Source organism: Aptenodytes patagonicus, chromosome 4, assembly GCF_965638725.1.
Source record: "Aptenodytes patagonicus chromosome 4, bAptPat1.pri.cur, whole genome shotgun sequence".
Taxonomy (NCBI): Eukaryota; Metazoa; Chordata; class Aves; order Sphenisciformes; family Spheniscidae; genus Aptenodytes; species Aptenodytes patagonicus.
Window position 1 is genome coordinate 17,337,479 of NC_134952.1, and position 23,133 is coordinate 17,360,611.

Below are 23,133 nucleotides of genomic sequence, written 5' to 3' on the forward strand. Positions count from 1 at the left end.
AAAAAAATGAAAATAATTTTATGCTTAGTTTCAAATCCTTATTCAAACCCATGTAACAGCGCTAATTACCAAACACTGGGAAGACAGAATAAAATATCATAAAACGCTGACTTAAAAAAAAAAACCAACCACAAAACAAAACACCTTAAACCTAAGAGCATTTACCACATTTTTTTAGTGCATGATTTTACAGTCCCAAGTTCAGAAAAGATTTTCATGTTAAAATTAACAGAAGAAACTAATTGGGAGAGAAGTAAACCAAAATGGAAATACACCATCTAATACGAGCTCCCATGATGAGCTGAACATCTGAAAAAAGAGCAGAATGCTCAATTCCTCACCACAAGAGACACGCAAAGATTGGCTTGGGAAAAAAAAGATTTCCTTTTGGAATCACCATAGCGGGAGCCAGAGGAAGCTTTGCACCCAGAGACCTAATGTTGTCTGTTAAGCTAACAAAACTAGTCTGGAAGAAGAGAAAAAGTAAGACTTCATCTTTTCATCCCCTTCCACTTCACTGCTCATCTCCCTAGCGCTTATCTTGATCCCAGTTTTCTTTTTCTGAGGATTTTTTTCTCCCTCACCCCCTTCCTTCCTTTCTTTTTTTTGATGCTGACGGGGGGAGCAGCATGGGTGCCTGATGCCAGCTGCGTCCTAACAGGGACCCTGCCATTCTCATTTGCATTGTCACATTCAGCAACTACAGAATATGCCACAAAGGACCCGGAAGGGGTTGGTGATAGAGACAGCGCTGCAAATTCAGCATGGCCCTCCGAGCCTCGCGGAGGACGGGTACTGTGGCTGGTGTGGGCCAGCCCAAGTGCTTGCCAGTGCATCCAGTCATGCTAAGGGAATTAAGACCTCAAAAGAAGGGCAATGCCTTGTGCCACAGGAAAATTCAGAAAGAAAATATGGAAATAGCCTACCTAAGCCAGCTGCTTGCTGCCCAGTTTGCCACGAGGGTGTAATGCAAAACTTGGCGTGACTGAGGAGGAATCCCCAGTGGGGATTTCTGGAGAATGTGCTCTAGGATGCCTCACCACGAGACAACGACAGTGTGGCTATAGAGATGTTGCCAAAGCACAGTACCAAACCAGAGACTAAACTAACTGTGAGAGTAAAATATGCACAACATACACATATTATTCTTGTATTTATACACGGAAAGATTTTAATGCAATGTATTATTCCTCTGAGGTTTTATGCCATATTCTTGTTTCAGTTATGCTACAGCAGACCTGCCCTGCATAACTCAGACTATAATTTGAACGGTAACATTTACGCTAACACCACATAAGTAACAATCAGTAATGGCTTATCATATTGGGAGAGTAAGGACAATTACAGTCTGTCTATAAGCTGTAGGAATACGGTGAGAGACATCTCACCACACATCTCAGTCTGCACACTGTGCCCCTTAGAGTTCAAAACACTCTGGGGGTAGGACTCCATCCAGAGGGAAGGTGTTACAAAGATCATAGACCTGAATGAAGTGCGACTACAATATAGACTATCAGGTACAGCCCCACATTAGGCTGAAATAACTGCATTTTCTAGTGTTCTTGTTATCTTAAAAAAGCATCTTGAATAATTACTCACACAATTAAAAGGAATAAAATCAGATATTCTTGGCCAAGTTAGCCCAGTGCATCATTGAGTAATTTGCCTCATTTTATCTACCAATGGCATGTCTAGAAATAAGAAAAATTTGAATTTTAACCTCGAAATATGAACTCTACAAACCCGTATCTCGGTGTATGCATTGTAAGCCCACACCAGGGAATACTTTCAAAAATAAAAATAAACTTCCAAACTTTGAATGCACTTTAAGGGTCAAAAAGCAATGGGAACAAATGCATCATTTAATCATAAAACCCAGACTTGATTCAGTGCAAGGCTGAGGAGGAAGCTCAGGCTCCTAGAGGCAAGTGAAGTGAGGACTGCTCTGAGGAACTGCTGCAAACGGGACTGGAGCTGAGCTTTCCCTCAGCCCTGCCTCTGCCTGGGAGAGGCGGGGAGGTCGAAGAGCTGGAGAAGACAGGCAGCTCTTAATAAGAACGAGCTGCCATTTTCTCAGGAACAGTGAAGCAGAGAGGAAAAATGGTGGGGAACTTCTTGCTTACAAAATAGCCACCTTTAAAAGCATTGGCTACTCCCACACTGCTTCGACTCCATGATAAAATTCTCATCCTTTTTAATGGCACGTTGTTAGCAGCTACATCTTTATTACAGTCTCTGCGTTTCTCCTTCATCCTCACTAAGATTAAGGTCCATTTCTCACCTGACTGACAGAGGCTCTGCTCTCATTACCTTGACTCAAAGCTTACAGTAACTTTTAAAAAATGCTCAAAATAATCATCAGTTATGGTATGCTTACCCTGAGGTAGTTGAGGGTGAAGTTTGTCAGACCCATTCGAGTGATGTTTTTGGACAGCTGCTCCAGCACCTGAGGGTCTTGTGCCTAAACAACAGAGGAAAAAAGAATTTTCACTTTGCTTTTTGTCTATTTGTTTTTCTCTATGTGCTTGGTGGAGTGCAGGGAGGGTTCTCTGAAGAGAGCTGCCATTCCTATGGAAAAAATACACATTGATGCTAAATTTATTTCATAAGCTACAGAGTTCTGTTTGCACAGGAAAATGCAAAACCTTATGAAATTGGAGCAGAATAAAGACTGTTTTCCAACATCTTCTTTCTGTCCCTACCCATTCAAGAGAGAGACCTAGGAGGTCCAGTCATGCACAGGGGTGCAAGTGAGCAGAGTCCCACCAAAGAGCTTCCTGAGGGATCACAACACACTTTAAGTCTTCCATTTGTTAGCTGGGAGTCCCAGGAGATTAAGCAGATAAAAGCAGGAATAAAGAAGGTATTGCTTTCATTTTGTGGATAAGAAACTGAAGCAGAGAGAACTCAAGGCACCTTCAGTAGAGCTGATCACATAAGAAGCATTAAGCACAGGCTGGAGAACCCTTCTGGCCTAAGTTATTTTCCCAGAATTAAACAGGAAAAATGCAAGCACAGTCCTTCTCTGACCCTAGCCAGGAGCTTTACCTGTGAGACCAGCCTCCTCTTCAAAATGAGATCAATCTCATTACTAAAATTAATACCTGCTGGTTGCTGCCTAACCTGGTCTACTCTCTTTGAATTGCAGCCCTCTAAATACATATTGTTGCTCATGGCCATCCTTGTTGTCCCTTAATGGGATACTGTTGAAGAGTTCAGAAGGTCAGTCCTCTAAAATAACTCTGAGACGGAAATGGTGGGGCAGATTTTCAAAGGTATTTTCATCGGGCCTGTAATAGCATTTTCAAAAAAGTCCAGGCTGCTTAAGTTATTTAAAATTCCTCACTAGGAATATATCTTTATCTATGGATATCTAAGTAACTTGATGTCAAAATACGGGCACATATTTGGGCCTGTGTTCTTACCCTCTATAAAACCATAGTCCTGCAATTAATTTTGTATATGGAGCACTACTAATCTGAACGATTCTACAGTGCAGAACTGAAAGTGGCAATAAGACTCTGTCCTTTGTTTCTCCCCAACGATTTACTTTATAATAGTTTGACTTCAACCTGTAGAATATTTAATATTTTAATATTCCATTGTGTGTGTTTTCATGCAATTAAAAAAAAAAAAGTCTTGAAATGTGAAAAAAGATATGGATTAAAATTCTAGAGGTTTCTAAGTAAATATATGGTAATTACTTATTTTCTGTCTCATACAAGGGTAACAGTTTGCTAAATTTAAAGACTAAATATAATTCATACCTACAATGATGAAAATTCACTGAATTTAGTGTAGTTCATGTCAATAAGAACAGATTATGGGCCCAAATCATACAGACCACCAAATAGGATTAAAAGGAAAACTATGTGCTAAAACAAAATGAAAACATAGCAACAGTGGCAACAATAGAGCACTGAGAAACAAGGGAGTGATGAAAGAACTTGTAAATGGATGTTGTTGCAGGCAAAACAAAATATTTATCGTTAATTGCCTTGGGTGTGAAATTTGCTGGAGTTCTTCATAAACCTAACCTCATCTCTTCGCATTAGGTCAAGTGAAAAAAGGATTACTTACATGCATGGCTAGAATGCTGCGTGGGACTAATTCTCTGTACTGTCTAATAGTAAAGTGCCATGTTTTTATTCTCATAAGATCATCAAAAGTAAATTCCAAGATAAGACGTCCTTCTGTGCATACCTAGAATACATAAAATGCATGAAATAAATTCCCAGGAATTTTGTTTTCAATGGTATTGTATCATCGATTAAACAACATTCAAAAATATCAGAGCAGTATTCTATTGTTCATCTCTGCTAGATTAATTGTTTTTCTTTCTCTTGGGGAGAAAAAACGAATGTGGGAAAATAATTTTATAGGCCTTACAGTGGAGACAGTAACTTATAATATTATAGATTTTATAGCATTTTACAAACATAGAATATTGCATGCGCTAAATCTTATTTATTGCATCAATTCTCTTTCCCTCGCAGTTTGCTACTGCTAATTAATGACTGAACCTCGCAGTGGAGGTTGCTGTGGTGCAACTGCACACACTTGATGTCAAGTTGCTGAACCAGTCATTCCCAACCTGTTTTATGTTGCCCTTTCCTTACAATAGCTTGGCATATAAACCTTCCTTTCGTGTCCAGTTGGAGTACACAGAGCTGTGAATGCCTGTGGCCAAACCTGATTTTTTTCCTATTTTTTTTTCCTTCTTGTCTTTTCCAGGCATTTTATCCCATTTTTATTTTTCATTTCTTATCTACTTTTATTAACCCCACCCTTCCAAGGAAAGCCAGACGGGGTGTCTGCCATCGGGCTGTATGATCGGGCTGTATGAGCTGCATTGCCACAGCAGGTTTGAGAGCCAGGGGAGCAGAGAACAGGTTGCAGTCCTGGACAATGGAGCTGCTTCCACAGAAAGTGGCTCACGCAGCTTTGTGAGGGGTCTTGTCTGAGAAAGGAGAGAAAATATGGGAGGAATAAATGCAGCAAGTGGGTACTACCTGGAAACGAAAAGTAGAATAAGTTACTGGGGACTTTTAAACAACTGTCCACAACTTTATGTGGAAAAACCGCTGTGGCTGTGGTGGTCTTTAAGGTGCAAAATACATGCCCAGCATGGTATCCTGACTGGAGTACTGTAAATGATGCATGATCTGAAAATTAACTCCCTCTGTTGTTGATTTTTTTCTTTAAATTGGATGTTTAGACTTACAACTCCTATTCAAAGTAAACTTGCAAGTGCAGGGTACAGAGAAATTGTGGAAACAGCGTGTAACGGCTTTCAAAAGAAAAGGTTCCTGCAACTTTAATTTTAATACAACTAACATTTGATTGAACAGCTAGCCATCCTAGATTCAGTTGAGTCTGTTGAGCCTTTTTACAAGTCCCAACTCAGACTTGGCTAGTTCCCACTTGGGCAATGTGTGGCTTTTCTGGTTAACAGTTCACTTAACGCCATCATAGTTTTTCCTCCTGGTTGTTTCTGCAAAAACATGTTGGTAATTTTAATAGGCATACTATATAGACAAATTACTGTAGACCTATGAAGGAGAATCTTGCAACAGGTTCTCATCTGCCCTTTTCAACATGCCTTAGTGATGCCCTCAAATTTTTAATGTGACTTATTTTGTCATTTGACCCTGATTTTGATTTTCTCATCAGTTGCACTATGATAAGAAATTACACAGGGGTACACATGCGCACACGTAAGGATTCATACAAGAAAAACATTTTCTATTAATGTTACTGTGTTGAAGCCAAAGACCCTGATTACTGACCAGTTAACATGAAAATATTTCAGGTTTAAAATTTTTTTTTTTTATAATAATACCTGTGGCTTCTCAACTGTTTCTTCTGTTAAGCTCCAAACCCCACAGCTCTTAACAGATTTATTTTATGCACTGGCATCAACAAATTTTAATAGAAAAACTGAAACACATACCTCATATCACAGTGGTAAAAATTTATACATCTTATAAAGGAATTTAATTTCCTTATGTAGAGCAGAATTTTAGCATTGCTTTTAATCAATAAAATTGGTGCAGTTCTTATTTTAAATGGGCCTTTTTTTTATTTTTAAAGCTTCCTTTTACATAGAATCAAAAAAATCAAAAGGGTCTCCAATTAAGAAAACATTTTCTGTTGTGCTGAATTCATGTTACCGTACTGTGAGCTCTGACATTTTGTTTCTGTGGTAACCAAAATCAGCTGATTAGTTGGCATGGCAACAGAAAAGATGTAATCCCAGCAGACACACTCTAATCAATGCCCCCAGCACAGATGGTCTCCGGAGGATCAACAAGAAAGAGGCTGGCAGGCATTCAGTATATCACGTGGTTGCTCTAGACTAGGCCAGGAAAAAACTAAAAAAGAACATTTCTGAAACTAACCAATAGCTTTTTAACCCCTTCACTGCACTTACTAATTGTAGGAATTTCAACTGCTGGCACCTATGAAAACCAACTTCGGTCCTGTGCCTTATTGCTCAGAGTCTCGCTCTCCTAACACCCGGCATCTTTTAAAACTCTTCCCCTTTTATTAACGACCATTTCTCAAACCTGACTCTGTGCTTGAAAAGAAACCACAAGCTTATACAAGTCTGGGAAATGCCCGAGATTGTTAGTAAGGATTAAAATCACTGAGTTTCAAGGGCTTCATCTAAAAAATCCAGCTGATGGCCCCACTGTTGGGCGCAGGAGGAGAACGGTTCGAACACGGGGTGCTCACTGCTCTAGTGGTGAAGGCAAAGCTCGCCTCTGCCAATCTATCAGGAAATATAAATAAACATCGCTAACTGCAGAAAAACAGTTTGCCTACACATAAAGTTGGAGTGTCGGTAAACACGGTGAAAGGAGAGACTTAGGAGGACTCATAAAGCTTTCCTTTACCTGGAAAAAAAAATGAAGCATCTGCCAGGTAAACAAACATGGTAGTTAGGGCTTCAGTCTCTTATTTTACCATTTAATTCATGCCATTGAACTGTATTGAATTCTTTCTAGTATTTATTTATACCTTGCTAAAACAATTTTAAAGTGCGTGACACTTTACAAGGACCTCTGGCCCTCTGAAGACAAGCTGGACTATTCATATTGTTACTGTTAGGCATGTTCTAGCCATATTTGTTTGAAAAAAAAATTGGAAATGCCATTTTATATATTCATCCAATACTGCAGTAGCAGTGAGTTGCTCTAACTAGGAAAATGTTGAAATGAATAAAATGCAGCTGTGGATTCCTGATTCAATATGTGATGAGAACTGTTTCAGCCCATTATATTAGAAGTTAGTGAATTTGTAGCTTACAAGTTGCGAAACTGAAACAACCGTTAACAAATATAGTTAGTTTGTATTTTTGCTTTTAAAAAACCCTTCGTGGTAGTTTTATTGGGTCAAATTCAGACATGATCTAAGGAGCTACGCAGTCCATTGGAGTGCTGCTTATTATGGGAGGTCTGCTTTGTTCCACCACTGATGCTGTGAGAGTTAGGAGTTTACCTTTGGGTACAAGATCTGTGCCCTCAGTATCTCTGCTAGAAGTTACACACACACAGCTGAGACAACATTCGGCTCTAACTTATTTCTGAGAGAGTAATATATTCTTTTCTCCCTTATTCCACCAAGTACCGTGTTTTATTTCAAATTTGCTCTTATTAATACAGTCATATTTTAAACATACAGCCATTAAAACCCCCTAATTTTTCTCCTAGAATCCAGATCACATCCCCCTCTGAACTTTCCTACTGGGATACAGAGGTTTATGTTGGAATCCGCAACAGAAACGTCAGGGCTGAAGCAGGCCATGCACTTGCTGCCAGGGCTGCAGTGCACACGGAGGGTCTCACCGTGCACAACAGGATGGTGCTACGGGAGGCAACTGTGGCCCCCCTCATACGAGGTGTGCACCCAGACCGGTCCCTGCTGCTAGTCTATCTTTGACTTGCTGGATACTAGTCTCCTTTCCAAAGTAACAACACTGTAATGTGCTGTTATGATAAGTAAAAGAAACTAATTGAACCAAGAAAAGCGTGTTTTGTTTACTGATTCAGAAAAAAACCTTTTTATTTGCTATTGCATTAAAGCTAACACAAAGGGAAATGACAGAAATCGTTTTAGGGAGCTACACAAAGAAGCTATATACCCTCGCCACGTCTTCTGCACATGGCCAGCAGGCACAACTCCTCGTGGCAAAGAGGTGTTACCTAGGAATATCTGGTCTCTTTGCATCTCTCTCTCTGTTTGTGTCTATGTAAGTCACAGGGGGCTGGAGTGAGAGAGATGGAACGACGACACCATCAAATGCACACCTCCCAGCTCACCAGTGCTCCGCAAACCAGCGGCTTCCCCTCCCTCTTCTTTGAGCCCCACACCAAGAACCATGAAGATGTCAGGGTAGACACTACGAAGGGATGGCACTCACATACACGCTAAAACCGCGTAAGCCATGTGGGCCCTGGTCATGATGCTGTCAACAGCCGGTGCCTTTTTTGATTTTAAAACCTCCACAGTCCTGCAGGCCAAGGGCAACATGGATGGGTTATCTCCTCCTGCTGCCCCTTCTCCTTTTGTGCTTTTCTCCATGCAAAGGTTAAAATTCATACAGATGAACAGGTACAAGACGGAAAATCATCATTTCCTTTTAATTTACGAAAGGGTACATAGCCATTTTGAAAATCAGTTTACTGACCTTTTTAATATAAGAAAATTTTTGTTTTAACTTGTATTTTCCACCTTTTTGGTACTGTTTTTTATAAGTATATGGCACTCAGTTTAATTACAGGACTAGAAGTGGCCCATGCATGAAGATAATTCACTATCAATTACAAATATTGAATATTCACTAACTGCCTGATCCAGAGCATGTTTAAATCAATGGAATCCTTCCATTGACTTCACTGCCCTTTGGACCAGCATCCTACTGTATTAAATCACTATTTTTCTAGAGATTTATAGTCCTTGGACTGGGTAAGTATCAAATGTAAAGCATACCAACCCAAATGGTAGATACCAGCAATGTGAAATCTCATTGTCACTTTAAAATCAAGCCCAGAGAAAAGGAGATGGGGAGATTGAATTTAATTCACGTACAGCTGATGGTTCTGGCAACCTGGCTTTATATGCTTCTCTTACAATTTTTCTGGGAGAATTGCAGAGGATGCCCACAGAATTTTCCAGTCACGTAATGAATATAGAAAATAGTAATTAAATGGCTTCAAGGGTTTTCAGTATTAGAAATAATCTCAGTCCACCAGAAAAAAATGCAACAGCCAATATTTTTCACTCTTACACACACTGAAAAAGAAAAAAAGAAACAAAAACAAAAACAAAAAACCAAACCAACAACATGCTTTATTGAGTCTTCCCTGTTACCTTGGTAAACATGGGTTTTCCATGCTGAGTGACCATGGTGCATTGATCACAGTCCACTGTGATGGATGAGTTGTGGTATGACTCTTTTGAGTGCTTGAGAATGTAATACAGGTCTGTTACACCTCCTTCAAAGACAGTGCTAAAATAACGAGGAATGAGGGTCCTTCCAATTGCTGTGAGGAAAATACAAAGCAGAATTCAGCAAATGCTCTAGGTTATAAAATCTCAAACCATTTGCTAACAGAACATGAATAATTTTAAGCGCAATGAAATCAAACTTTCATTTAATGAATATAATACATGTTCTCTGTCTGCTGTAGAAATGAAGTTGCGCCTGCTCCCATTGAAATCAATGAAAACGGCTTACTCCATTCAGAGGGAGTGGGCTCATCTTATTTAATCTTTTTACATTGATGGCGAGTTAGAGTCACTCTTGAAACCATCTGCAAGGTTTTTTGTCCCAAAGTAATTATTATACAGAAAGCCACATGGTGTCAATTATGACTGAAAGTTGGATATTACTCATAAATATATAAATACAAGTGGTGAGCATTTACAGAAATATACTCATACACCCAAAAAGGCAAAGCACATTTATATAGGGGGTGTGTGTACACATATATGTTTGTCTGTGTGTGGGCACATGCATATTCATATATACCCACCCACACATATGCACACACACATGCACACACACTCTTGATTGAATAGGAGGGCTGCTGCTGAGAAATCAGAGTCCTAGCGATTGAAGAAGGACCTGAGAATGCAATATGATATATGTTACACAATATATGACTACCCACAGGTCTATCTGAGATGTCTGTTTAGACCAGAAGTATTTATGTCATAGGCCAGAAAGTCTGAGCAGATGCCTGAACCAGCTTATATGCACCACTTAAACCCCAAACTATGGACTCAAGGTACCCAATTCTGCAATACTTACTCGGCCAAAACTCTCACTGAAGTCACACCTCTCATGTCAATAGTAGTTTCAGGTAAGTGCTACAAGGTCTAATTCCAAATATGTAATAGTAATAGTGAGCTTCTGGGTGCATTTCAGATGCACAAACTACCAGAAGCACTGACATCAAAGGCAATTATCTTGTATGCAACCAATGTTTTCCATCTCCTTTTTTACAGATAAATTTGGATGCAACCACAAGCCTAGTATGACAGAACACTTCAGTTTATAATAGACCGATACTTCCATACCGGATGACTCATTGCTTTGCATGCATTAATCAATCCACAGTAATTCTGAGTGGTGGATACATAAAAATTGCCTCCATTTTACAGAGAGAAAAACCAAGTGATCTAAACTGTGTTTTGGAAAAATGAAATAGAAAAGTCCCCGTCAACAGGCAAGATTAGAGTTTATTAGTTCCTAATTCTTATTTGTCTATTAGGACTATGCAGTGACTCATGCCTCCCTCATTTGCTGTCTACTTTTGAGAGTAATTGCTAAAAAATTTATTTTCATAGGAATTTTGCCAGCATATGAACAAAGGCTCCTGACCCTAAAAATGTATTTGCAAGTGGGTGTTGTAAATTAAAAAGTATGGTGTTTTCACAGTAGTTCTGTGAAAACTGTTTCTGCTCTGTGCATTACAATGTGGAATATTGCATGTGCAGTCATAACACACATTATATAATGAAAATATACAAATATAGAAAATTAGGACTTGTTACAGCTTTTGCTGTAATATTAGATATTAATGTAATTTAATGTACAAAAATACACCACACTGTCTGGAAGTGGCTGACAATTCAATGAATACGTTGAACGACTATTCTATGACACTAGCTCCTAAAAAACACCACCCATTCACAATGCATATATTAATTTTCTACAGTCTTTTAATTTAATTTAGAAAAACTGAAGTCCAGTGTATCAGCATAAGACTTAACTCAGGCTTTAACTCAAATTTCTCCATGTTGGTATGGTATATAGTAAAACATGAAATTTACCCATCAAGTTAATTTTTTGCTCCCCTAAGGCTAATTAGTGCAAATTAAATTTCCTGCTAATCATCCTAAGCAGCAAATGTGTGATATGAAAATCCAGCATTCCTACTGATTGTGATAAACCTCTATTCACGTGACTTATGCACTGCATAAATATCTTGAAAGTATTTTAACTGCAGTTTATAGACCGCTCCCAAAGTAGCATGGTCATATGGTTTTGCTTTTTGCCTTGTATTCACAGCTACAACACATTAAAGAAGGCTAGAAATACATTAAATACCTTATTCTTATTACTTTTCCTAGTAAGCATTATCTGTGTTTGCCACAGGGATATGCTACTGTGAACAACAAAGTGGTGGACCAAAAGGATGAAGAGGAATAGAGGTACACACGAGGATATGCCCCATGGAACCTGATTTTCAATGACAGATGCACATGCAGACCCTGTCTGTCTGTAAAATTGAAAATAGCTAATGCTAATGTCCAGCATAAACGATTATAGCTAATATTCACCTCCAGAAGAAACATTCATAGAACCCCGTATTAATAAGCAGACCTGTCCTCAGCTCACCATGTTGCCTTGCCACAGAAGACTGAAGCGGTTTCAAAGTTTTGGTTCTTTTCCTGAAGCACTCAATGGCTTAAAAAGATAATCTCATTTCTAGGATAAACAGGAAACTCTCTACAGCGGTAACAAAGCTTATTTGTGCAGGAGACGGTATTTCCAAGAACAACAAAAGGCTGTGGAACAGCTCTTATAAAGTCTAGGGATCATCACAAACTTGGTGCATTTTAAGTGTGAAGGACTTTTCTTTGATTTTTCCCTCCTCCAAAACATAATTGTGTATATGAGCATTCAAGCACACATGTGTGCGTACCCTCAGCTCTGCTGCATGCATACATACAATCCTTTCCTGGGCATAGGAATATGAATGTGGCAAACGTGCTTTTCCTTCCCTTCTTGCAGTAGATAGACATGCTCAGGTGTGGAGGTACACACTCCACCCGTGTCTGCCACGGTACATCTCAACAGGATTTTAGCAACACCATATATCTTCTGCCAGAGTCAGCTGAAGGCTACTTCCTAGGAGGACTCCAAGTAATGTGAAGGCAGGATTGTGGGACAACTTGATGCCTGTGGCCACTTCAGGATGTAGTTTAGCCATCCTCGCACCAGAAATGTGAACTCACACTTTGCAGAGCACAAAGCAAGCCGTATGCTAGCTTGGTCTTGGGCTTGCAATTCCCCTGAAGCAGTCACAGACAATAATGGCAAGTATAGTCTAAATAGCATATGGTGTAATATCTTATCACACCAACAGGGCTGAACAAAGCCTTATATGCTACTGCCATTGGAATTTCTTCATGTTTTAGAGCTTGGCTTTTAGTCCACAGAATACACTTTTGAGAATGTATCTCTGTGCATGGCTCCTCCCTCCCACACCAGACTTCCCTAAAGGAGCATCATATGGACACCCTCAGAGCCAGAACACAGATCTTTGCCACAGGAGCTCCAAGAGTGAGCGTTTGCAGTAGCAGTCTGAGTATGGGGAGACTCTTGTAATTTCCTTTCCTGGTGTCAGGGCCCTGAGAGCACTCTGAGAGCACCCCTGCTCCGGAGTTGGGTTGCCAGGCAGATTTTCTTTCCAGCTTCTTGGGGGAATCCTTGCCCAGCTACTGCAAGGCTTTCTGCCTACATCATTGTGGAGTTCCCTGCAACCAGATCTCCTTCCAGTCCTGTCTCCTATCCAACTGTTGCTCTTTATTCTTTCTCCAATCTCTTTGCTTACCTACCCCCATGGTCCAATCCTCCATTTTCTCACCTTACAGTTGGTTGCTTTGCATCAGTTATCTTCCAAGTTCACTGTTCAACTCCCAGTATGTCATGTCATGTCATGTCATGTCATGTCATGTCATGTCATGTCATGTCATCCTCTCCCCTCCCACTTCCTTGCATGCTGCCCCTTTTTCTCTTGCTCAGGGAGGCTCATTAACCCTTCCCAAACCCACCTGATTTCCTCATTCTCATTACTTAAGCAGGCCCAGCTATCTAGTCTCAGTCTCCCTGTTCTCCTCCACTCTCCCCAAAATGCTAGCTTCACACCCACTTTCTCAGTGCCCTTCCTACCCAGCCAGGCTGCCCCAGCTCCTTGTCCCAGGCTCCCTGCGTCAGTAGTCTAAGCCTTCCTTCTGGATCTTGATTTTGTGGTTTTTTTCCCCCCAAGATTCTCTCTCTGCCCTTTTTCCCACTCTGCCTCCTCCTAACAGCAGATTCTTTCTCCAAATGAACCCCATCTCTCTTTCCTTCCTTCAGCTTCTCATCCAGCCAGGGACAAGGCAAGAGGACCTCTTCCCTCTGCACCCCCTACCCAGCCAAACATCTGCCCGTTCCCCGTGTTTTTCTCATTGACATCCAACTCTCCCTTACTTAATCATCCTCCACCTTCTCCTTTCACCTCCCGGTTACTATTTCTCTCCCCTCTCCCTCATCAATGTCATCTTGCCCTGATTTATTCCCTTCTCTTTTCTTTCCTCCTCTTCCCTCTTCTTTCCTCTACGTTCAGGTCCAGTTGCTTCCTTTGCAGGGCCACCTGGATCCCGGGTGCATCTGCCGGGAGCGCAGGAGAAGGGCGGGCCTCCTGCTCTCGCATGCAGCACTGGCTAAGCCTTCCCCATGGGCTTTGCAGTGGAAATGTCCACGAGTCCGCATGGCCCTGAGCTGCAACATGTCTAGTTACTCTTTGTAGTTGGCACGTGGATAGCCCCATAGGGCCCCTACGAGGAGACTTACTGTGTTCCTGGGAAAGGAAGTCCTTGAAAATTTTAGCTGTCAAACTCTAGTAAAGCCTGCACTGAGTACTTGAGAATGGTGCTTTTTTTCCTCAAAGATTTATAAATTTGCTAAATTCAGTCAGATTTCCACAAAGAGGACAAAAGGAAACCCCTGCTGCAAAGGTGAGCAACCCTACTCCAGAGCATACAGGTTCTTGGGCATTTAAAAAACAAAGTTGCAAGACTTTTGTAACACAGGCAAAACAGTATTTTTCCATTTGGGGAGAAAGAAGAAATCCTTTTTGGCTTAAATAAAAAAGAACTAGCTAAAAGCAAAAACAATTTCAGCTTTATTGGTTCAAGTTTGGCAAAATTATAAATAAGTAGAAAGAAGGCCTTTTAATGGGACTTATCAAACAATATTAATAAGAGATGCTATATCATCTGCCTGCAAGAATACATTGGAATAGCCATAACTGCAGATGCTGAGGCTCTGAGCCCAATACTCGGGCTGAGGAAAGCAGATGTAGGTTCATACCTGCATCTATACAAATACTAACAGGCTCTTACAGTCACATTATCCAGAAAAGACCTTTTTATAGTGTGAAATGTGACACCCTGCATTATAAGATACTGGATATGCTAGAAGGAAAATTCACCTGACCCTCAGCATTCAGGCATTAATTCCAGATCACTGGAAAACTGCTTTAAATTATCATTTTGTCCTGGGCAGCATCCTTCATCCCTAGCTGAGTATCTGAGGATGTACTATTTCCCATGGGAAGCGGGCACTGCCCCTTAACGTTTGCTTCATTTGTGCTAGCAAATCCCCAGATAGCAAAGCAAACTGACAAAGATCAGCTGGATTTAGCAACAGGTAATAGTTATTTATATGAAAATGTCTATAAGAAAGGCATACCTGAAGTGACTATTTTGCACAAAATATAATGCTGTCGTCTGCTGGAATGACGTACCTTTAGCCTATTCAGTGGTGTAACGGCTTGTCTACATGTGATTTTGTATACCTTTCCAGTGGATCAGAGACCTAAATACAATTTTAGAATTGAAGTAAGAGGTAGATTTGTGACACTTCCCCAAATATGAGCGGTCCAGAAATCAATTAATTCAATCTATGAACATAGGCAAGAAGCTTTATAGGTCAGTAACAGTCATATTATATATAATTTCTTAAGTATCATTCCTGGGGAATTCTAAAGAAAAGAACGAAACCATCTGACATATTAAATGGCCCAAGGCCTGCCTCTCAGGGAGGGAGGCACTTAGGTCATGGTCCTGCTTTTTGGCCTGGGCATGCAATGATAATGATTAGGGTGCCCCTCTGTCATCCTGATCCTAGCAATCATTATTTTCATGCTGTCCTTTCATTTATTTCCCCTTTTAGATACATCTGCCTGAGTGTAAAAAACTTTGTTCTCTCAGGAATATGTTTAAGTCTAAAATTATTTTTCCACCCCAAATTGAGCAAAAATGTCCAACTATCTCTAGGTGGGAATGGCCATAATATGTGAAGTTCAGGGTTTTTGCAAGCCTCAGACTAGCTATGGACAGAAAGCCAGTTAAAAAAAATAGTCTGTAATATAATTGTGGTACCACCACACACCATGTGGTGGTGATGGTACTGTTGGCTTTTTTTTTTTTCCCAAGGAAGTTTTGAATAAAATAGAATGTAAACATGTTTTTCTGGTTCACAGGAAACTGGTATTATTTGCGGGCTAGGAATAGAAGAACACTTCCTCCATTTGTGTCCCAAAGATAGGCTGTCAAAATCTCAATGCCCTCTCTACAGAATGAAGATTCATGGCCTCTTTGCAGAAGCAGGGCTTGATAGCAAACCCCTCCTTGCTCACTGAACTGCTCATGTGTTGCTTTTACAGTAGAAGCTCTCAGGGGCAGAGACTTGGATTTAACATATACGTATACACCATGTAAAATAACTGCCAAGCTGGTACAGAAGTGAAACAATGAAAGTGTTAATCAGTGAAATAAAAATATTGGGTTTATTGCTTCCAGGTTGGTTTTTGCAGCTCTGAATCCTGTCAAGTCCTATGTCTTCAATTAGAGCTAGGATATGAAATAAGTAATAAAACAGACACAAATATAAAAACATGAAATATAAAAAGCCTTTAAAAGTTCCACAGAATCAGCAACAGAATGAGAAAAACACCCTGTGCCTATAGCTTAAAGGAGCTCTGTCTGGAAGCTCTGGTGCAGCCTGCAGCTGATTATCTCATCAACATGCTATAGATGGGCTTGAGGAACTCCACTGGTTAGGGCTGTGGGTTTTTTTGGCTCCCAACACAAAATGTTGAGCTGTCCTGTAAAGCGCTAGGCAGACCATGAAAGTCTCTTGCTTGAGAGATTATCACAGTTGGATTTCAGTAATTAAATAGAGATGCTACAACTAACTCCCCCTCAGCCAGATGTAAGGGCTAGGGAAGCCAGTAGAAGACTTCCCATTGATTGCAAATGAGCTTTCCCAAGCACCGCAGAAGAAAGGCTGAGCTTTCTGTTAATTGTTAATTGACTTCTCAGGCATGACTAACTGACATCTGTGTGGGCCAGAGCTTGGCATGTTCATTTACATATGTTTTTGTAACTGAAATAAACGAATCAGTACACACAAAGCAAAACTTCATGGAGTTACATAGTGATGTCATTGCTGTTATTCTGCCTATACTTCTATTTGCCCGAATTTGTCCCAGTGAAATAGCACATCAGGTGTGTTCCCTCCCAGACACAGTCCATCTGGCTGGGACGTGGAGGGAGGGATCCCTCCATGAAGCTGGACAACAGTAAAGCTCCAGTTTTCAGTACTGTGACCTGCTCTCTGGAAGAGCTGCAAGGCAGGCTGCTCATGAGAATGCCCCTCCACCTTTACAAGACCTTATCTGGTGAGTGGATTCAAACCCAGACAGCATGAATCTGTCAATTCCCAGGAAAAGCTACTGTTAGATTTGATAGTATGGCACGAAAGGCAGTGAAAAGACAGTCTAATAAGACCAAATTCTATCTCAGAGACGTGTGGGCCATGTTGATTAAACCACCCACATGTATCCAAGGCAGAATCTGGCACACACACACCTGTCCTTTTTTTCTCCCTATCTAGCGGGTAAGGTTGGGCTCCTATCATTTAGACTACTTAGAGAATAAAAATTATAATATATAATTAATTTCCACTTACAGGAAATGTCTAGTTATTTATACAAATTAAATATTAAGTAAAATTAAATGTGTGATTTAAAATCTATTACAACAGTAGTAATAATAATAATATACTATGGTATACTAGTGTACTATTAATAGTAGTGTACCAGTAGTATACTATATTGTAGTTAAACATTCAGAAAACATCTGTATAATCTACAGACATTACAGATTTTAAACTCCAAGTTTGGAAAACAGTGGAAGTACTACCTCCATATTGCTAATAAAGCACAGCTTTTTGAGGAGTAAAATTAGCCGTTTATACATTCTTCCCACGTCCTTACAATTTTGTTTTTATCTTTAATGATCTACTTAGCACTTCATGGAAATTGGGGAAATCTAAGGTTTCCAACCATTTTGCCTTTGTTCTCAATTTTGTAACAAAACTGCAAAGTGGGATGAGTAACATGGATTCAGCACTGTGACTGAGTGACCTGAATCCTTCCCACATCCAGAACCCAAAGTTTTGGGGTGTTTTTGTTTTGATCCATGATACTTTCATGGTATCTGCAATATCTTATTTATTTTATGTATGTCAATAATATTGCCTACAGTTAAACGCTATAACCCAAAATACTAAAGCTTATAAAATCGTAAATGGCTAGGTTTCCCTCTCCAGTTCCTTCTATCCTGTGTAATTCAAACATTGTGTTAGGTTTGACTCTGCCTTTTCTCCAATAATTATTTTCTAACAATGTTTTACCCCAGTGAGGATTTGCCTGTATAATTTTGATTCAGTTGACAGTGTATTTCCTTTTCTTGAAAGTCTGTAACTAGCACTTCAATTGTCTAAAACACACTTGAGTCAAGAACAAGTAACAGAAACTTCATGACAATGAGACCTCAGCTTAACTCCCCACACCTTATGACCCTTATTCTCGTAGACACATAATCTGCAACTCAGTCTTAAATCCATCGTCTTTCTGAAGAGAAAGTGTTTTACTGCAATTAATTTTGGTTAAAATAGTCAGAAAACAACTATAAAAAGCTCTGTGTGTCTCAGTAGAAAGCTAAACTGCATCAGCATAGTTTTTCATTAAGGCTTAGCCAGCCTACCTATTACAATAAAATTTCCTCCCAACCCTTTCCTTATTATACTGGCAACATTCTACCAGTCTTTAAAGAATTGCTCGCTACAAAATTCAGACAGTCTTCAGATCTAGAGTATTTCAGCCTCAGGCTAAGACAGTGTGGACCAGGGGATGTGGAGAGCAAGTGGCAGAGTCCAAGATCACTTTTCACAGGATGGCAGCTGGGCTTGGAGGGCACCTCTGGGGATCGTCTGGTCCATCCCCCCCACTCAGAGCAGGGTCACACACAGTGGGTTGCCTAGGACTGTGTCCAGTCGGGTTTTGAATATCTCCAAGGATGGAGCCTTCATGACCTCTCTGGGTAACCTGTGCCAGTGTTTGACCATCCTTCAAGGAAAATGCTTTTTTAATGTTTAAATGTAATTTTCTGTGTTTCACTTTGTGCCCCGAGCCTCTTGCATTTCACTGGGCAACATTGAGAAAAGTCTGGCTCTGTCGTCTTTACTCTGTTGCCATCATATATTTACACACACTGATAAGATGCCCCTTCTCCAGGCTGCACAGTCTCAGCTCTCTCAGCCTCTCCTCGTATGGAAGATCCTCCAAGCCCTTAATCATATTCATGGCTCTTCTCTGGACTCGCTCCAGTACAACCATGTCTTTCTTCTAAACGGTGAGCCCAAACTGAATATCCTATTCCAAATGTGTATCACCAGCACTGAGGGAAGGATCATCTCCCTCAAACTCTCCCTAATGCAGCCAAGGAGGCTGTTGGCTTCTTTGCTGCAATGGCACATTGCTGGCTCACAGTCAGCTTGAACTCTCAGCGCCTTTCTTGCAGGTCTCATAACCACCACCTCAAATTCAAGTACAAATAGCAGAGCACCGGCCCTGCATAGTTCAGTACCTGCTTAGAATCATAGAATCATTAAGGTTGGAAAAGACCTCCAAGATCATCGAGTCCAACCGTCGACCCAACACCACCATGCCCACTAAACCATGTCCCTAAGCGCCACATCTACACGTCTCTTAAATACCTCCAGGGATGGGGACTCAACCACTTCCCTGGGCAGCCTCTTCCAATGTTTAACCACTCTTTCAGTAAAGAATTTTTTCCTCATGTCCAATCTAAACCTCCCCTGGCACAACTTGAGGCCATTTCCTCTCGTCCTATCACTAGTTACTTGGGAGAAGAGACCGACACCCACCTCGCTACAACCTCCTTTCAGGGAGTTGTAGAGAGCGATGAGGTCTCCCCTCAGCCTCCTTTTCTCCAGGCTGAACAACCCCAGTTCCCTCAGCCGCTCCTCATAAGACTTGGGCTCGAGACCCCTCACCAGCCTCGTTGCCCTTCTCTGGACACGCTCCAGCACCTCAATGTCCCTCTTGTAGTGAGGGGCCCAAAACTGAACACAGTATTCGAGGTGCGGCCTCACCAGGGCCGAGTACAGGGGCACAATCACTTCCCTGCTCCTGCTGGCCTCACTATTTCTGATACAGGCCAGGATGCCATTGGCCTTCTTGGCCGCCTGGGCACACTGCCGGCTCATGTTCAGCCGGCTGTTGACCAACACCCCCAGGTCCTTTTCTGCCAGGCAGCTTTCCAGCCACTCTTCCCCAAGCCTGTAGCGCTGCATGGGGTTGTTGTGGCCGAAATGCAGGACCCGGCACTTGTCCTTGTTGAACCTCATACAGTTGGCCTCGGCCCATCGATCCAGCCTGTCCAGGTCCCTCTGCAGAGCCTTCCTACCCTCGAGCAGATCAACACTCCCGCCCAACTTGGTGTCGTCTGCAAACTTACTGAGGGCGCACTCAATCCCCTCATCCAGATCATCGATAAAGATATTGAACAAGACCGGCCCCAAAACTGAGCCCTGGGGAACACCGCTCGTGACCGGCCACCAACTGGATTGAACTCCATTCACCACAACTCTCTGGGCCCGGCCGTCCAGCCAGTTTTTGACCCAGCGCAGAGTACACCTGTCTAAGCCGTGAGCCGCCAGCTTCTCTAGGAGAATGCTGTGGGAGACAGTGTCAAAGGCCTTACTGAAGTCCAGGTAGACCACATCCACAGCCTTTCCCTCATCCACTAGGCGGGTCACCTGGTCATAGAAGGAGATCAGGTTGGTCAAGCAGGACCTGCCTCTCATGAATCCGTGCTGGCTGGGCCTGATGCCCTGGTTGTCCCGCTCATGCCTTGTGAGCGCCCTCAAGATGAGCCGCTCCATAATCTTCCCCGGCACCGAGGTCAGGCTGACAGGCCTGTAGTTCCCCGGATCCTCCTTCCGGCCCTTCTTGAAGATGGGTGTCACATTGGCAAGCCTCCAGTCGTCCAGGACCTCCCCCGTTAACCAGGACCGCTGATAAATGATGGAAAGCGGCTTGGCGAGCACCTCCACCAGCTCCCTCAGCACTCTCGGGTGGATCCCATCCGGCCCCATAGACTTGTGAGCATCCAGGTGGCGTAGCAGGTCGTTGACTGCTTCCTCTTGGATTACGGGGGGTTCATCCTGCTCGCTGTCCCTGTCTTTCAGCTCAGGGGGCTGAGTACCCTGAGGATAACTGGTCTGCCTGTTAAAGACTGAGGCAAAGAAGGCATTGAGTACCTCAGCCTTTTCCTCATCCTCGGTGACAATGTTCCCCCCCGCATCCAATAAAGGATGGAGATTCTCCTTGGCTCTCTTCTTGTCATTAATATATTTGTAAAAGCTTTTTTTGTTGTCTCTAACAACAGCGGCCAGATTGCGTTCTAGCTGGGCTTTTGCCTTTCTCACTTCCTCTCTGCATGACCCAACGAGATCCCTGTACTCTTCTTGAGTCGCCTGCCCCTTCTTCCACAAGCGGTAAATTCTCCTTTTTTTCCTGAGTCCCAGCAAAAGCTCCCCGTTCAGCCAGGCCGGTCTTCAAGCTTTAAGTTTTCACTCAGTATCCAGTGACAACACTCTAAGAACTCGGGGAGTCTGCTAACCTATCATAAAATGAAAACTGAGAGCCCACACAGTTTGTTGTTTAAACAACTGAATTAGGTTTCTAGTAGTACAGAGCAGGCCAGACCCTTACCACACATTGAGAAATTCAGATTTCTCATGGCAGGCACATTTCTGAGGAAGTCTATGGTCTAAGCTGATTTTTCAGGCTGGAGGGGAGAAGTGTTTGAGACACAGACAAAAGACATACTTTAGATGAGGAAGCTCCAGTTTCACCTGTAAAACTTCCACATCTTATAAATCAAAACCATCACTCCCCAGCAAAGATCTATACACAACTATTTTAGCGAAGAGAATATTTAATTCGCATAAAAAATATACACTCTGAATGTGAATAAAGCCAGAAAAAATGGTTTGCCTGGCTGCAGTATACAGCCACTCACACTTCTGTCTGTGCTAATCATTCTGTTTGAAGAAAGAGTATTTCAGTTAAGTTTGTTCAACAACTGCAAAGAAGAAAGTTTTAAAGGCAAGCCAAAGAGGTTATTCATAGCTGTATGACAAACCACTGTCAAAACGTAACAAAACACAACCAAACTCAAGCAGAAAATGACAAAATCTAAGAACGCAAAAATGATGGAAGTTGTGCAGGACAGGCATTTTAGATGAACAAATGCAATCTGTACCAGCATAAAGGACCAACAAAGCACAGAAAATGATACCCAGGAAAGTCATCTCAAGAAATAAAGGCAAAAACATAAAATTCAAATGACAGGACACCAAAAGGAACAGACAAAAAACAGGTAAACCATCCAGTTGTATTAAATCAAGCACACCCCTGACCCCTGACTTCATCTGACCTAGCAGAATACTAAACATGACATGAAACAGCACAAGCAAAATTACATTAAGATAAAGTCATATTGGCCATACCCTCACATACTGCCACAATTCTTTTATGCAGGTACCCAAGCTGGTCTGGGGCAGAACCTAGACAGAGAGCTCAAATCCAAAGCTTAGTTGCTGCATAAAATGGGTGTCTGCCTTTCTGTGGCATGTTCGTGCTGGTGGTGGGTTAACTGACCAAGGCACACATTTCACAGCAATCAACTCGATTAATCTCTTGTTGATCTGAATCCAAACAGTTCCATGAAAATTAAGCAAGTCACTGGAACCACACCAATTACCACCTGCAAAGAACTTGGCCATTATGCTGGGCATCTTCCCTCCCCAGACTGTATAAATATTCAAGCTATTGTGTGAATATTCCTACACAAAAGCGTGTAGGAAGACCTGTTGTGCTATATTCAGTGGAGAAAAGTTGTTCTGAAGACAGATGTCTACAAACATAATTCTACCAGTTTCTGATCTCCACTCTGTCCTCTGAACCATGTTGAGATGGGAAGCTGAGGCAGAAAAAAAAAAAAAATCTTACGTGTATTCTAGAAATACTATTAAACATTTACAGCCTATATGAGGGAACAGTAAACAACTGACAAAGTACTGATCTGAATAATGCATAGGTCCCATTCACCCTTAGAAACATTAAAAGAGAAGCTGTGAGTGACTGAGACAGAGTACCATGTGTAGTGGATAGCTTTTTCACTTCTAAAACTCCTGATTTACATCCAGGTAAAATCAGCAGCAACATACACCTTTCATTAGCTCCAATTCTGATAAATCCTATTTTTGGTTTCAGTCCAGCTTGTATCTGCCAGAATAGCACCTCACACCACCACCACCATGCCTGATGAGCAGCCTGATGAGAAGCCTGAGGACACCATTCCTGATGAGAAGCCTGAGGACAAGCACAGGCTGCTGGGACCTCACAGGGCTCA

General features: G+C 41.6%; 1 protein-coding gene across 12 annotated transcripts in view; it reads right to left on the minus strand.

Annotated features, from left to right (window-relative positions):
• LDB2 (LIM domain binding 2) overlaps nt 1–23,133 on the minus strand; it is a 225,230-nt gene that overhangs the window by 44,495 nt on the left and 157,602 nt on the right. For 11 of the 12 annotated variants that reach the window (XM_076335988.1, XM_076335986.1, XM_076335987.1 and 8 more), the window contains 3 exons: nt 9,376–9,548; nt 4,081–4,203; nt 2,378–2,461 (listed from right to left, as the gene is read on the minus strand). In XM_076335988.1, coding sequence (XP_076192103.1) covers nt 2,378–2,461; nt 4,081–4,203; nt 9,376–9,548 — 380 coding nt within the window. The remainder of the gene's footprint in view (nt 1–2,377; nt 2,462–4,080; nt 4,204–9,375; nt 9,549–23,133) is intronic. The other variant, XM_076335991.1, reaches the window with a different exon arrangement.